We start from the raw sequence: 12,615 nt of genomic DNA on the forward strand, positions 1-12,615 counted from the left end.
AAAAATACTTAGTGACTGGGTTTTTTCCTTTCCACCTTTTAATACAGAGCACAACATGGGTGGTATAACCAAGTCCAGACTTAAAAAAAAAAATCTAATAACAGATGATTAAGAACTATTGCAGTATTACCAAACATAAATGTAAAATAAAACTTACTACAATATAACAATCTACAGGTTTCTCAAATCAATCTCTCAAATACTTAAAGTTCACAAAGAAAGTTTTCATGAGAATATAACATTCGTCTATTTATTCTCAAGAACCACCTTATTTAAGTTAAATTGGATAATGTAGGTTTAAAATCAAATATTTCATTAATGGAAAAAAAGATCTGTGCCTAATGAATTGATATAACAATTACTTTAAAGAATCTACTTAAGGGGCTGGGGTTGTGGCTCGGTCATAGAGCACCTGCCTAGCACAAGTGAGGCACTGGGTTCAATCCTCAGCACCACAAAAAGATGAATAAATAAAGGTATTGTGTCCATCTACAACTAAAAAAATGTTTAAAAAAAAAGAATCTTCTTAAAATAAGAAATAATTTTAATAACTCATAAATAAGTCAAATTTCACAGAAATTAAAGTTATACTTAGGATTTGCTAAAACTACCTTACGGTTCTCATGAAAAACAGTCATTTTAATAATATTTATAGGGACTGGGAATATACCTTAGTGGCAAAGTGCTTGCCTAGCCCTCACAAGACCCTGAATTTGATTCCCAGCACCAAAATAAATAAATAAACAACTTATCAATTCACTTAAAACTAAAAAGTAAATGTTAAATATGCAAGAAAAAAGTAAAATAATAATAATAATAATAATAATAACAACAACAGACACACTACTACAAGATGAAAGTGAAACATACTTCACAGAATGCTGCTGTCCTGACCTGCTGGGCTTCCTGAATAGGAAAAATTTTGGCAGATACTCCTCTCATACATTGCTGGTGGAACTGCAAATTGGTACAACCAATATGGAGAGCAGTATTAAGATTCCTTGGAAAACTGGGAATGGAACCACCATTTGACCAGCCATCCTACTCCTTGGTTTATACCCAAAGGACTTAAAAACACCATACTACAAGGACACAGCCACATCAATGCTTATTGCAGCACAATTCACAATAGCTAAATTATGGAACCAACCTAAATACCCTTCAGCAGATGAGTGGATAAAGAAAATGTAGTATATATACACAATTGAATATTACTCAGCATTAAAAGCAAATAAAATCATGGCATTTGCAGGTAAATGGATGGAGTTAGAGAATATTATGCTAAGTGAAGTAAGCCAATCCCAAAAAACCAAATGCGGAATGTTTTCTCTGACATAAGGATGCTGATTCATAATGGGGATTGGGGGGAGGGGGATTGGGGAGGTCAGCATGGGAGGAATAAACAAACTTCCCTAAAAGAGGAGGAAGTAGAAGAGAGGGGTTACTGGGGTAGGAAAGATGATGGAATGAGATAGACGGACATCATTACCCTAAGTACATAAAACTGGTGTGACAATAGTGTGTACAACCAAAGACATGAAAAATTGTGCTCTATTTGTGTAATATGAATTGAACTGCATCCTGCTGTCAGATATAACAAATCAGAATTTAAAAATTTTTTTTTAAATAGCAGACAGCAACAACAACAACAAAAAAAAACCCAATTATACCTTTGCAAAAACCATCAATAAGAAATGATGAGGGCTAGGATTGTAGCTCTATTGGTAGAGTGCTTGCCTAGCATGGGTGAGGCTCTGGGTTCAATCCTCAGCACCACATAAAAATAAAATAAAGATATTGTGTCCACCTAAAAAACTAAAAAATAAATATTTTTTTTAAAAATTAGCCTGAGAAATAGATTTAGAAGATTTGTAAATAAAGATTCACACTGGTCCTTCGCAAAAACTCAAAAATCTTAATCTAAAAATTAGACTGATTTAATCAGGCCTTGCTTCCATTGTAAATATAGGTAATAAGCAATATATATTGACTCCTATTAAGGTTATGATCAATAAAGCAAAATTTGTATGAAAATATCCTTTTAATGTTTTGTCCAAATTTCAGAACACCCTTATTTAAATAAGGCATGTAAACAAAGTGTATACAGTTATATTTATTCATGTGACAGTGAGTTCTAAAAGTTATAGAAATGTCAGATATAATAAGTATTAAAATTAGTTCACATTCAACAACTAGGTTTGATAATTTCTTACCTGTATTCCATCTTTAAGTTTCAATATGCATTCCATTGTATTGATGGTAATTACCACTGGTTCTGAACCCAATTTTGTCCATGGTACATGAATTCTCAATTCATGAATATGTCCGCTTAAAAAAGTGAAGGGTAATTTCAGTTCCTTAAAACACAAAACATTAAAGTTAGTAAGCACTTAATATTTTTTATCCTTGTATCCAAATTCCTTTCTTAAAAGAAAAATAAAATTTCCAGTTCAAAATATTTCATTCATCACTGTTTATCACAAAGCAGAATTAAATAACTTATTAAACTATACTTTATGATAAACCACAAAAATTTATTATGCAACTTACATTTAATAAGTTACTTAAACTCTCTAGGCTTCAGTTTGCTACTCTGATGAGTGAAAATGACATACAATATCTGGTCTATGATAAAGGTTCACATGTGGTAGTGGTAGCAGTCATAAAAATGGATCAAAGCCCTAGACAGCAGCAGTACTTGAGAAAACTGCAGTTGTCTTAAATTTCTAAAATATGTCCTCAAAAGATATCTGCGGGGCAAGTTGAAAGGGGGACTGAAGTGGAGAAAGGAGAATGACCTGACTAAATAAAAACTGACCAACTACAAAAACAACCTATGTACTTTGTCTAATTGAAGAGTTTACCTCAGTACTATTTGGTCATAAATTTCACATTTTTCTGATTGCTTTCTATTATTACTTGACAAAACTCAGATATGATAGCATAAATCTTCATCATAATCACTTTATACTACTTTGTTCCACTCTGGACAAAACTTTTGTTACAAGTCAACAAAGGAAAAAAGACTATATTTCTATCACATTTTTATAGCTATTGCAGCTACGTGCAACAGTTAATAAAAATTATTAATCTTATCCCCTCTGCATCTACTTGGTTTAGCAAAATACCAAATAGAGCTAAATACAGGCAGAATGGTAAAGTGCTTACAACCAATAACTCTACAGCCAGCAGACATGGACTTAAATCCAATCTCTGCCACTTAGTACCCAATTACACTAAGTAAATTGTTTCATGTATCTGTGGCTCCTTTTATTATCTGTAAAATTTGAATAATTATAATCTTTTGAGGATTGAATCAATTCATTTTATAAAGTGCTTAGAACACTGGTCTTCCTCATACAGAAATCATTATAAAGATGCTAAATATCATTATTATTATTATTACTACTAATATTATTATAAAAGTGTGGGTCTAATTTATGTCTTAAAACTAGAGACTCTAAGGCCACATTACTAAAAATTTATTGTCACTACTATTTCTAATGAAATGTTGTCACTGTTCTTTCTGATGGAATGTCACAACTTTTAACTACTTCTCATTATTATATTAAGTTTAAACATGCAGTAATTATTTCAAGCATTATTCAGCTAGCACAAATTATATACTAATCAGTGTCTGCAACAAAGAAAGTATTTACTAAGCACTTACGATGGAAGAGGCACCATTCTAAGCACCTTACCTGCATATAACCATATAACCATATAACATAAGAACAAAACGTAAATACTATCAGCCTATTTTATGAAGAAGAATCTGAGGCATGAAGGGTCCAGTAACTTCCCAAAATGAAACAACAAGAAAAGCCAGAACTGAAAACTGAGACATATGACGCTAAAATTCTTTCTCTTAACCACTAATAATATTGCCTTTATATTACCATTATGATTACTGATTACATTTACACTGGCAATGTGTTTCACTGAAAATGAGTGGATTTTATTTCCATCTCCACCACCCTTTGACTTATGCAACTCTGATACATTTGCAAAATGGCTACTAGAATTGCAGTCTATAGGCACAAATTCGATTTTCTCAGGGGGAAGATAAAAGATACCCAAATTAAACTCAAGAACTTAGTGCCATAATAATGTTACTCATCAGTTTAGCTACTAACAAATATTAATACACATATTAGACATGGAATTTTAAACCATATGGTCCATGGTAGAGATCTAACTAAAATTCAACACTTATTATCCCTGGTACCAAAAAAAAAAAAGGAAAGGAAGAAGTCAAATTATCACTGTTTGCAGATAACATGATCCTATACTCAGAAGATACAAAAAGCTCCACCAGAAGACTGCTAGAATAAAAATAATTCAATAAAGTAGCAGGTTACAAAAACAACAAACAATAATCAATACCTTTCCTATACATTAATAACGAATCTACTGAAAAAGAAATCAGAAAAACAATCCCATTCACAATATCATCTAAAAAATATTCTCTAGGAATAAATCTAACCAAAGAAATGAAACATCTCTACAATGAAAATTATAAGGCACTGAAAAAAGAAATCAAAGAAGACACAGGAAAATGGAAAAACCTCCTATGATCATGGTAGGCAGAACTGTTATTGTTAAAATGGTCATATTGCCAAAAGAAATATACAAATTCAATTTTGATGGGGATCAAAACACCAATGACATTCTTCATCATAGACTGTGCTGATCACAGGTGAATTAAATTAGAAATCAATGACAGAAAGTTGATTAGCAAATTTCCAAATGTTTGGAAATTAAGCAATATATTTCTGAATAACCCACTGATCAAAGAAATCAACATAAAAATCATAAAAATGTATAGTTGTTAACTGGAAAGATACAAATTTCTGTGTGACAGAGATAAATATTTGGTTAAAGAGAAATTCATAACATTAGATGTATATATTTGAGTAAAAAAAGGTTTAAAAAAACAATGACGTTAAGTTTTCTTAGATTCTCAAGAAGCTAGAAAATAGTAAATCACAAAGTGGAAAGAAATGAGAAAAAAATGACAAAACAAAAAGTTAATCAAAACCAAAATTTAATCCTTTGAAAATATTAATATTTTGATAATTAATAATTTTAAAATTAATAATATTTACTGATGAGTTCCTAGCAATATTGATGAAGAAAATACAAATTATCAAATGAGGAATATAAAAAGACATCATTATGAATTCCACAGTATGTTGTTTTTAAACAATTTTAAAATAAATAACAAAAAAACTTTATATATTTAAATAGGATGATTTAGGGCAGGAGTAAGCAAATTTTTTCTGTAAAGAGAGAGCAATATTTGGGCTGGGGCTGGGGCTTAGCGGTAAAGCGCTCGCACAGCATGTGCAAAGCACTGGGTTCGAGCCTCAGCACCACATAAAAAATAAATAAATAAGGAAATGGAGAAATTCTCTGAAAAACAGTCCTATATCTGATTAAATTAAATCAATAATTTACAACTTCCCAACATGACACAGATAATTTTTCCTACACTTAAAAAACTAAGAAGCAGGGGCTGGGGATGTGGCTCAGTGATACAGTGCTTGCCTAGCATGTGTGAAGCACTGGGTTCAATTCCCAGCACCACAAATAAATAAATTAAATAAAGGTCCACAAACAACTAAAAAAAAATTTTTTTAATTACCTCACATGCACAAGGCCCTGGGTTCAATTCCCAATACCACCAAAAAAAAAAAAAAAAAAAAAGAGGGAAAAAAAAACAACTTTATGAGTAATTTGGCAAATGATTTCTTAGGTATGACATTGAAAAACCCAGACAACAATAGAAAAAAAAAAAAAAAACCTAAGTGGACAACATCAAAAATTAAAACTTTTATGCATCAAAGGATACTATCAACAGTAAAAGGCAACCCAAAGAATAGGCAAAAGTGGGCTGGGTTATACTCAGTTGGTAGAGGGCTTGCCTAGCACATATAAGGCACTGGGTTCTGTCCTCAGCACCACATAAAAATAAAATAAAGGTATTGTGTTCACCTACTATTAAAAAAAAATAGGAAAAAGTCTTTGCAAATCATGTATTTAATAAGAGATTGACAGCCACAATAAATAAAGAACTCCTGCATCCCAACAAAAATAACAATTTTTTTAAAAACTGACTCAAAACTGGGCAAGGAACTTAAACAGACATTTCTCCAAAGGTGACACAAAAATAGCCAATAAGAGCCAGGCACGGTGGCACATGCCTGTGATCCTAGTAGTTCACTAGGCTAAGGCAGGAGAATCTAAGTCTGAGGCTAGCCTCAGCAACTTAGTGAGACCCTGTCTCAAAATAAAAAAATTAGAGGACTGGGGATATAGTGCCCATAGGTTCAATCCTCAGTACAAAAAAAAAGACGAAGAAGAAGAAATAAATACTAAGTATATGAGCAGGTGCTCTCAGCAACACTGTTCATAAAGGAAATACAAATTAAAACTATATACCATTTTGCACCCATTAGAATAGCTATAATCAAAAAAAAAAAAAAAAAGGAAAAAAGTGTTGACAAGGATATGGAGCAACTGGAATCCTATACATTCCTCAGAGGGATTTATAATGGTGCAATCACTGTGTCACTGTGGAAAACAATATTGCAGTTCCTCAAAAAAATTAAATGTAGAATAACTATAGGCAGAGGGGTTGGAGGGGAAGGGAGTGGGCATGGGGTTATTAATGATGGTGGAATGTGATGATCATTATTATCCAAAGTACAGATAAGAAGACACGAATTGATGTGAATATACTATGTATACAACCAGAGATATGAAAAATTGTACTGTATATACGTAATAAGTATCGTAATGCATTCCGCTGTCGTATATAAATAAAAAATTAAAATTAAAAAAAAAGAATTACTATACAATCTAGTAATTCCACTTCTTAGTACATACCCAAATGACTTGAAAGTAGGATCTGAACGAGGTATTTTTACACTTATGTTTAAAAGGTATTTTCACAAGGTGTTTTTACACTTACAGCAGCATTATCATAATAGCCAAAAAGTAGAAACAATCCAAGTATTCATGGATGGATAAATAGATGAACAAAATGTGTTATATGCATACATACATAAATACATACACACAAAAATATTATCTAGCCTTAACAATGAAGGAAATGCTGACATATTTCTATAGTACAGATGAGTTTTGAAGACAATGTGAGTAAAATAAACCATTCACAAAAGGACAAATATTGAACAATTCCACTAATATAAAGTATCCAGAGTAGTCACATTCATAGAGACAAATGGAATGGTGGTTCCAACAGGCTGGGAAGATATGAAGACAGAAGTTAATTGCTTAATGGGTACAGAATTTCAAGTTTAAGAAAATGAGAGAGTGCTAGATTTGGATGGCAGTTATGGTTTCACAAAATCTGAATGTAATTAATGACACAGAACTGTACACTTAAAATGGTTAAGATGGTAAGTTTTGTTATATATAATGTAAAAATAAATAAAGGGAAAAAACTAACGATATCAATCTTATTTTCTAGAGATTATGAGCATAAGAAATACTTCATAAATAATCTAATGAAGCCAAACTATCTGATAATCAAAATGTGGTAACCACATCACAAAAAAGAAAAATGTTAAGCCATTATCACAAACACAGATGCAATGAAACTAAACAAAATCCAACAATATGGAAAAAGGGGACCATAACAACTAAGGTTTATTCTAGGAATGCAAGATTAGTTTAATTAAAAACTCAATGTAATTTATAACATTAACAAAATAAAAATCAAATATGAAATCATTAAATATAATATTTTACATAATTCAACATTCATTAAACATTCTAAAAATTCATTGGAAAGTAAAAACAGAAGAGAATTTCTTTATCCCAATAAAGGGTGTTCACAACTAATACAATGACATAATATTTAGTTCCCATCAAAGTTGGGAACAAAAAAAAAAAAAAATCTATTCTCACTATGTCTACATTGTAAGAGGCCCTAGCCAATTCAATAATGAAAAAAAAAAAAAAGAAAGAAAAGGTACAAGGTAAATAAATAAAATGTTATTTTATTTTATAATGAAATAAAACTGTCATTATTTTCAGATAACATGATTGTCATTCCCAAAGAATCTAACAAAAAGCAGGACACATTGGAGTATTACCCAGCCATAAAAAAGAATGACTTTATAACTTCTTCCGGTAAATGGATGGATCTGGAGACTATCATGCTAAGTGAAATAAGCCAATCCCCAAAAAAAAAACAAAGACTAAATGTTCTCTCTGATATGCAGACGCTAACACACACTAAGTTGGGGGACAAAGGGGAATGAAGGAAAGGAAGGGAGGATGGGAATAGGAAAGACAGTAAAATGAATTAGACATAACTCTTCTATGTTTATATATGAATACACTACCAGTGAAACACCACATTATGTACAACCACAAGAATGGGATCCTAATTATAATGTTATACTCTATGAACATATATCAAAATACAAATATATCTAAGAAGAACAAATTTAAAAAGTGTTAGACAAATTAGAAAGAGAAAAATTTCATAAGACATGAAAGATCCTAGCTATATAGAAAAAGATAGTAGATCTCAATAAAATTATGAACTTCTATTCATCAAGATAACTTTAAGAGAGTAAAATGATAAGCCACAAACCAAGAGAAGATACTGAAAAGCATGAAAATACGTATCTGGCAAAGAACTCATCTTCCAAATATTAGAAAAATTCCTAGGGATTTGGGTATAGCTCCATGGTTAAGGCCATGGTTTCATCCCCTACCCCTACCATTCACCCACCCCACAAAAGTAACTCCTGGAGAGATGCAAAGACAGAAAACCCATTTTAAAAAAAAAAGGCAAAAATCTTGCTAAGCACAGTAGCACACACCCATAATCCCATCTACCCAGGAGGCTGAGGCAGGAGGTCTACAAGTTCCAGGCCATCCTCAGCAACTTAGCAAGACCCTGTCTCAAAAAAAAAGCTACAGATATAGCTCAGTGGCAGAGCAACCCTAGATTCAATCCCCAGTACTGCAAAAAACTTAAAGAGAATTTACAAAAGAGGATATCCAAATGGCCAGTAAGTATGTGAAAAGAAACCATTCTCATCATTAGTCATTAGGGAAATACAAATAAAAATTACATGAGATATCACTACATACCCATCAGGAAGGCTAAAATTAAAATAACAAATGTAAAATAACTGGAATTTTCATACACTGTGAGACTGTAAATTGATAAAAACCACTTTGCAAAATTATTTGGCAGTATATATTAAACACATGCTTACTTCTTAAGTATACATCTACAGGAAATTAATACTTGCATCCATCAAAATACATGTACAAGGATGTTCTCTGAATAGGAAAGTAAACCATGGACTCTTTATGCAACAGAATACTATAGGTCAGAACTGGGGCTGTAGCTCGGTGGTAGAGTGCTTGCCTAGCACATGTGAGGCACTAGGTTCAATCCTCAGCACCACATAAAAATAAATAAATAAAATAAAGGTATTTTGTCCATCTACAATTTAAAAATATATAGAAAAAAAAGAGTACAGGGTTGAGCTATAGCTCAGTGGCAGAGTGCATACCTAGGTTGTGTAAGGCACTGGGTTTTGATCCTCAGCACCACACAAAAATAAACAAATAAAATAAAGGCATTCTGTCCATTTACAACTACAAAAAAAAATTTTTTTAAAAAGGAATACAATAGGGCAATATGAAGAATACTGTTCATCCAACAATATAAATTAATCTCACCTATAATGTTCAATGAAAAAAATAAAAGCCAGACACAAATGATTCCAATATATTTGACACTTAATAATGAACAAGGGCTGGGATTGTAGCTCCATGGTAGAGTGCTTGCCTGGCACATGGTGAAGCACTGGGTTCGATCCTCAGCACCACATAAAAACAAATAAAACGAAAGGTATTGTGTCCATCTACAACTAAAAAATACATATATATCTGTATATATACATATACACACATATACATAAAGAATGAATGAAACATCTATTTTTTGACAGATATCAGATTATCAGTCATCTCTTTTAGGAGTATGAATACTGAATACAAAGGAACACAAAAAAGCTTTTGCAATACTGTTAAGAGTGCTGGTAGTCACACAGGTGTATACATTAAAAACTGAGATTTGTGCTTATTAAGAAAAATAAAACAAAAAAAAATTAAGACACCCAATTAATCTGAGGGAAAAAAGAAGCCAAGAGTTTCTTAGTATTAATTCTAGATTATTCAATAATGGAGCAGGTGGAGGAAGAGAAAAACTGATAATCACCACCATCAGATTAAGTATTCCCTCATCACCTAAAAGGCAGCAGGTCTCTGACCCTTTAGCTTCCACGGATACTTTGTATCCTCAAATGTAACAACTGCTTGGAATATGTTACTATTAAGTGTACTAAATGAACTAATAAATGTGAACTATGAAGTTATGGTTTACTTCAGATCATTCTCACATTAAAAGAAACTAAAAAGAAATGGCTTAGTAAAGAGACTTTCAATTTTACTGCCATTCTCAATCTGTGTCTACTGAGTTCTGTGAGGATACCATGGGTAATGTCATATTTCCTACTGAAAGAACCTTTCTCAAGATCTAATCTTACTGTCTTTCACACTCTTCCACTGTCCAAAAAGGAAAACAAGAAAGTAACATTTTGCAGCTTCAGACATAATTTTGAAATGTACATTATCCCCTCCCCATCGAGGAGAATTAACAGTTTCAACAATTCTGACAAGAACAACGAAAACATTTTCCTATCAATTGAAACAACTTTGGGGAATACTATTGTTATAAACCCTTACTAAAAGAAACCATTAAAATATATATGTAAAATAAAGTCTCTAGTTTCAGGGAAGCCCAAAATACGTTAGCAGGAAAAGTACATTTTTTTTACAGCATAAAGGCAAAGCACAGAAAACAGATTATGTCCAAAAAAAAAAAAAAAAAAGTTGAAAATGTTTCTAGTCAATGTCAGCTACACAGCTTACCTGTTCCAGCACATCTAACTTTAACTCGAGCTTGCTGAGAACCACGTCTCCACCCCATAGTGAAAGCTGTAAATCCGAAGGTTTTAAATTCTTGATATAGCGATTCACATAGCTCATTAAAATTGGAGTTACATATGACTCCAACATCTTTTAAGGTTAGGGTCAAAGTCAGACTCTGAAAAGGGTTAACACAGAAACGTTAGAACTGAGTCAGCGGTGCAGCGAGGTTTCTCCAGAAGCATTTCTCAGGAAGGATTGGAAAGGCCGAAATGCAGCAGCTCGCCAACTACCACAGCAGAGAATATTCAAGCGGACTCCCAGCTACTACAATTCGCCTCACTTGGCCCGGCGAGGAGTGGGAGAGAAAACAGCGGGTCCCCTGGAGTGAGAGGAGGAGAAGCAAGTTCCCTTAGGCTGCTGCAGCCCTTCACCAGCCCCGCCACCCGCAAGGCCCTCGCCTCCCGGAACCCAGCCGGATCTTCCAACATTGAACCAGAAGGAGAGCCAGGTCCGCTCCCACTCCCACCACCGCGGCCACCGCACCCCACCCTCTGGAGACACACGCCAGATTGCTGTGGCGTCTCCTCCACCTCGCGGTACCTGGCATGCGCCCCCGGCGGCGTCGCCGCTCCAGTACAGCGCCACTTCCGGGTGTGCCTCACTCCGTGCTCAAAACAGTACGTCTCTGCCGCCTCTTCTCTCACTCAGCAGCCCCTCTAGATTTCTCAGGTCTTTGAAGCTAATGGGTCTTCTTGGAGAACTCTTAAAAACGGCTAGCTTGCACCTCGGCACCAACCCTAATAGTTGTCAGGACAAAGCTCTAGGAAGTGCCCAAGGCAGGGGGCGGACCGGTAAAGTGGAGACACCCGAGATCCGGAAGTGGCGCTCCCTAGAGATGGTGGTTGAGGGTGTGAGATCGCTGCACCCAGGGCTGTTCCCGAAGTGGAGGTCAATCTTAGGTGGGCCAACGCTAGGGTCCATAGGTCCGTGACTGCGTGGGAGATGGTCCTAGTACTTCAGACCCGGAAAATATATATATAATTGTTTCTCTGGGGAAACCGACGCACCAGGCAGAGAACTTGGGTTGAATGAAAGAGCAGGGGTAACAGGCCGCAGGTAGGAGGAGCGAGGTAGCGGGAAAAATTTAAATTTAGGCCCAAAGTTTAGTTGACGGAAAGAGGATGGATGTAGAAAAAAAAATGAAAGGATTAGGATGTACACTTTTGGAAGATGCATTAGGATTAAACAGGCTCGCGTGTTTTTTTGTTTGTTTGTTTGTTGTTGTTGTTGTTGTTTTACTTTCACGAAGCATTGGTAGAGTATACCCTACTTTGCTGAGGCAGGTGCAAGATTTGGGGGAACCGTAAGATTACAATCTGATATGAAATTTCAAAAAAGCCGCCGGAATATCAAAATGAAGGAAGGCAGAATGCTAGAGACAACGTGAAAGTACTTGTTGGGAATGAATTCTGAAATTTGAAGATCAGTATTGGTTTTTGCTAGGCTATTATGAATGTATGAAATACACCGTTCTTTGTAGCAGCTTGCAAGCTATCAAAGTCAAGGAACTCAGAGTGTACACTGACCTTATAGGAATAATAGGACATGCTACCTAATTTTTTT

At 34.1% G+C, this 12,615-nt stretch overlaps 1 protein-coding gene across 10 annotated transcripts in view; it reads right to left on the reverse strand.

The window, feature by feature from the left end:
* Vps13b (vacuolar protein sorting 13 homolog B) overlaps nucleotides 1-11,814 on the reverse strand; it is a 757,361-nt gene extending 745,547 nt beyond the window's left edge. For 7 of the 10 annotated variants that reach the window (XM_071602213.1, XM_071602214.1, XM_071602210.1 and 4 more), the window contains exons 1-3: nucleotides 11,556-11,634; nucleotides 10,993-11,167; nucleotides 2,214-2,357 (exon numbers count right to left, since the gene is read on the reverse strand). In XM_071602213.1, coding sequence (XP_071458314.1) covers nucleotides 2,214-2,357; nucleotides 10,993-11,139 — 291 coding nt within the window. In that variant the 5' untranslated portion in view covers nucleotides 11,140-11,167; nucleotides 11,556-11,634. Of the gene's footprint in view, nucleotides 1-2,213; nucleotides 2,358-10,992; nucleotides 11,396-11,555 lie in introns of those variants that run through there. The other 3 variants (XM_071602212.1, XM_071602211.1, XM_071602219.1) reach the window with 3 other exon arrangements.
* Between the last annotated feature and the right edge of the window lie 801 nt (nucleotides 11,815-12,615).

This window comes from Marmota flaviventris, chromosome 15 (assembly GCF_047511675.1).
Source record: "Marmota flaviventris isolate mMarFla1 chromosome 15, mMarFla1.hap1, whole genome shotgun sequence".
NCBI lineage: Eukaryota > Metazoa > Chordata > Mammalia > Rodentia > Sciuridae > Marmota > Marmota flaviventris.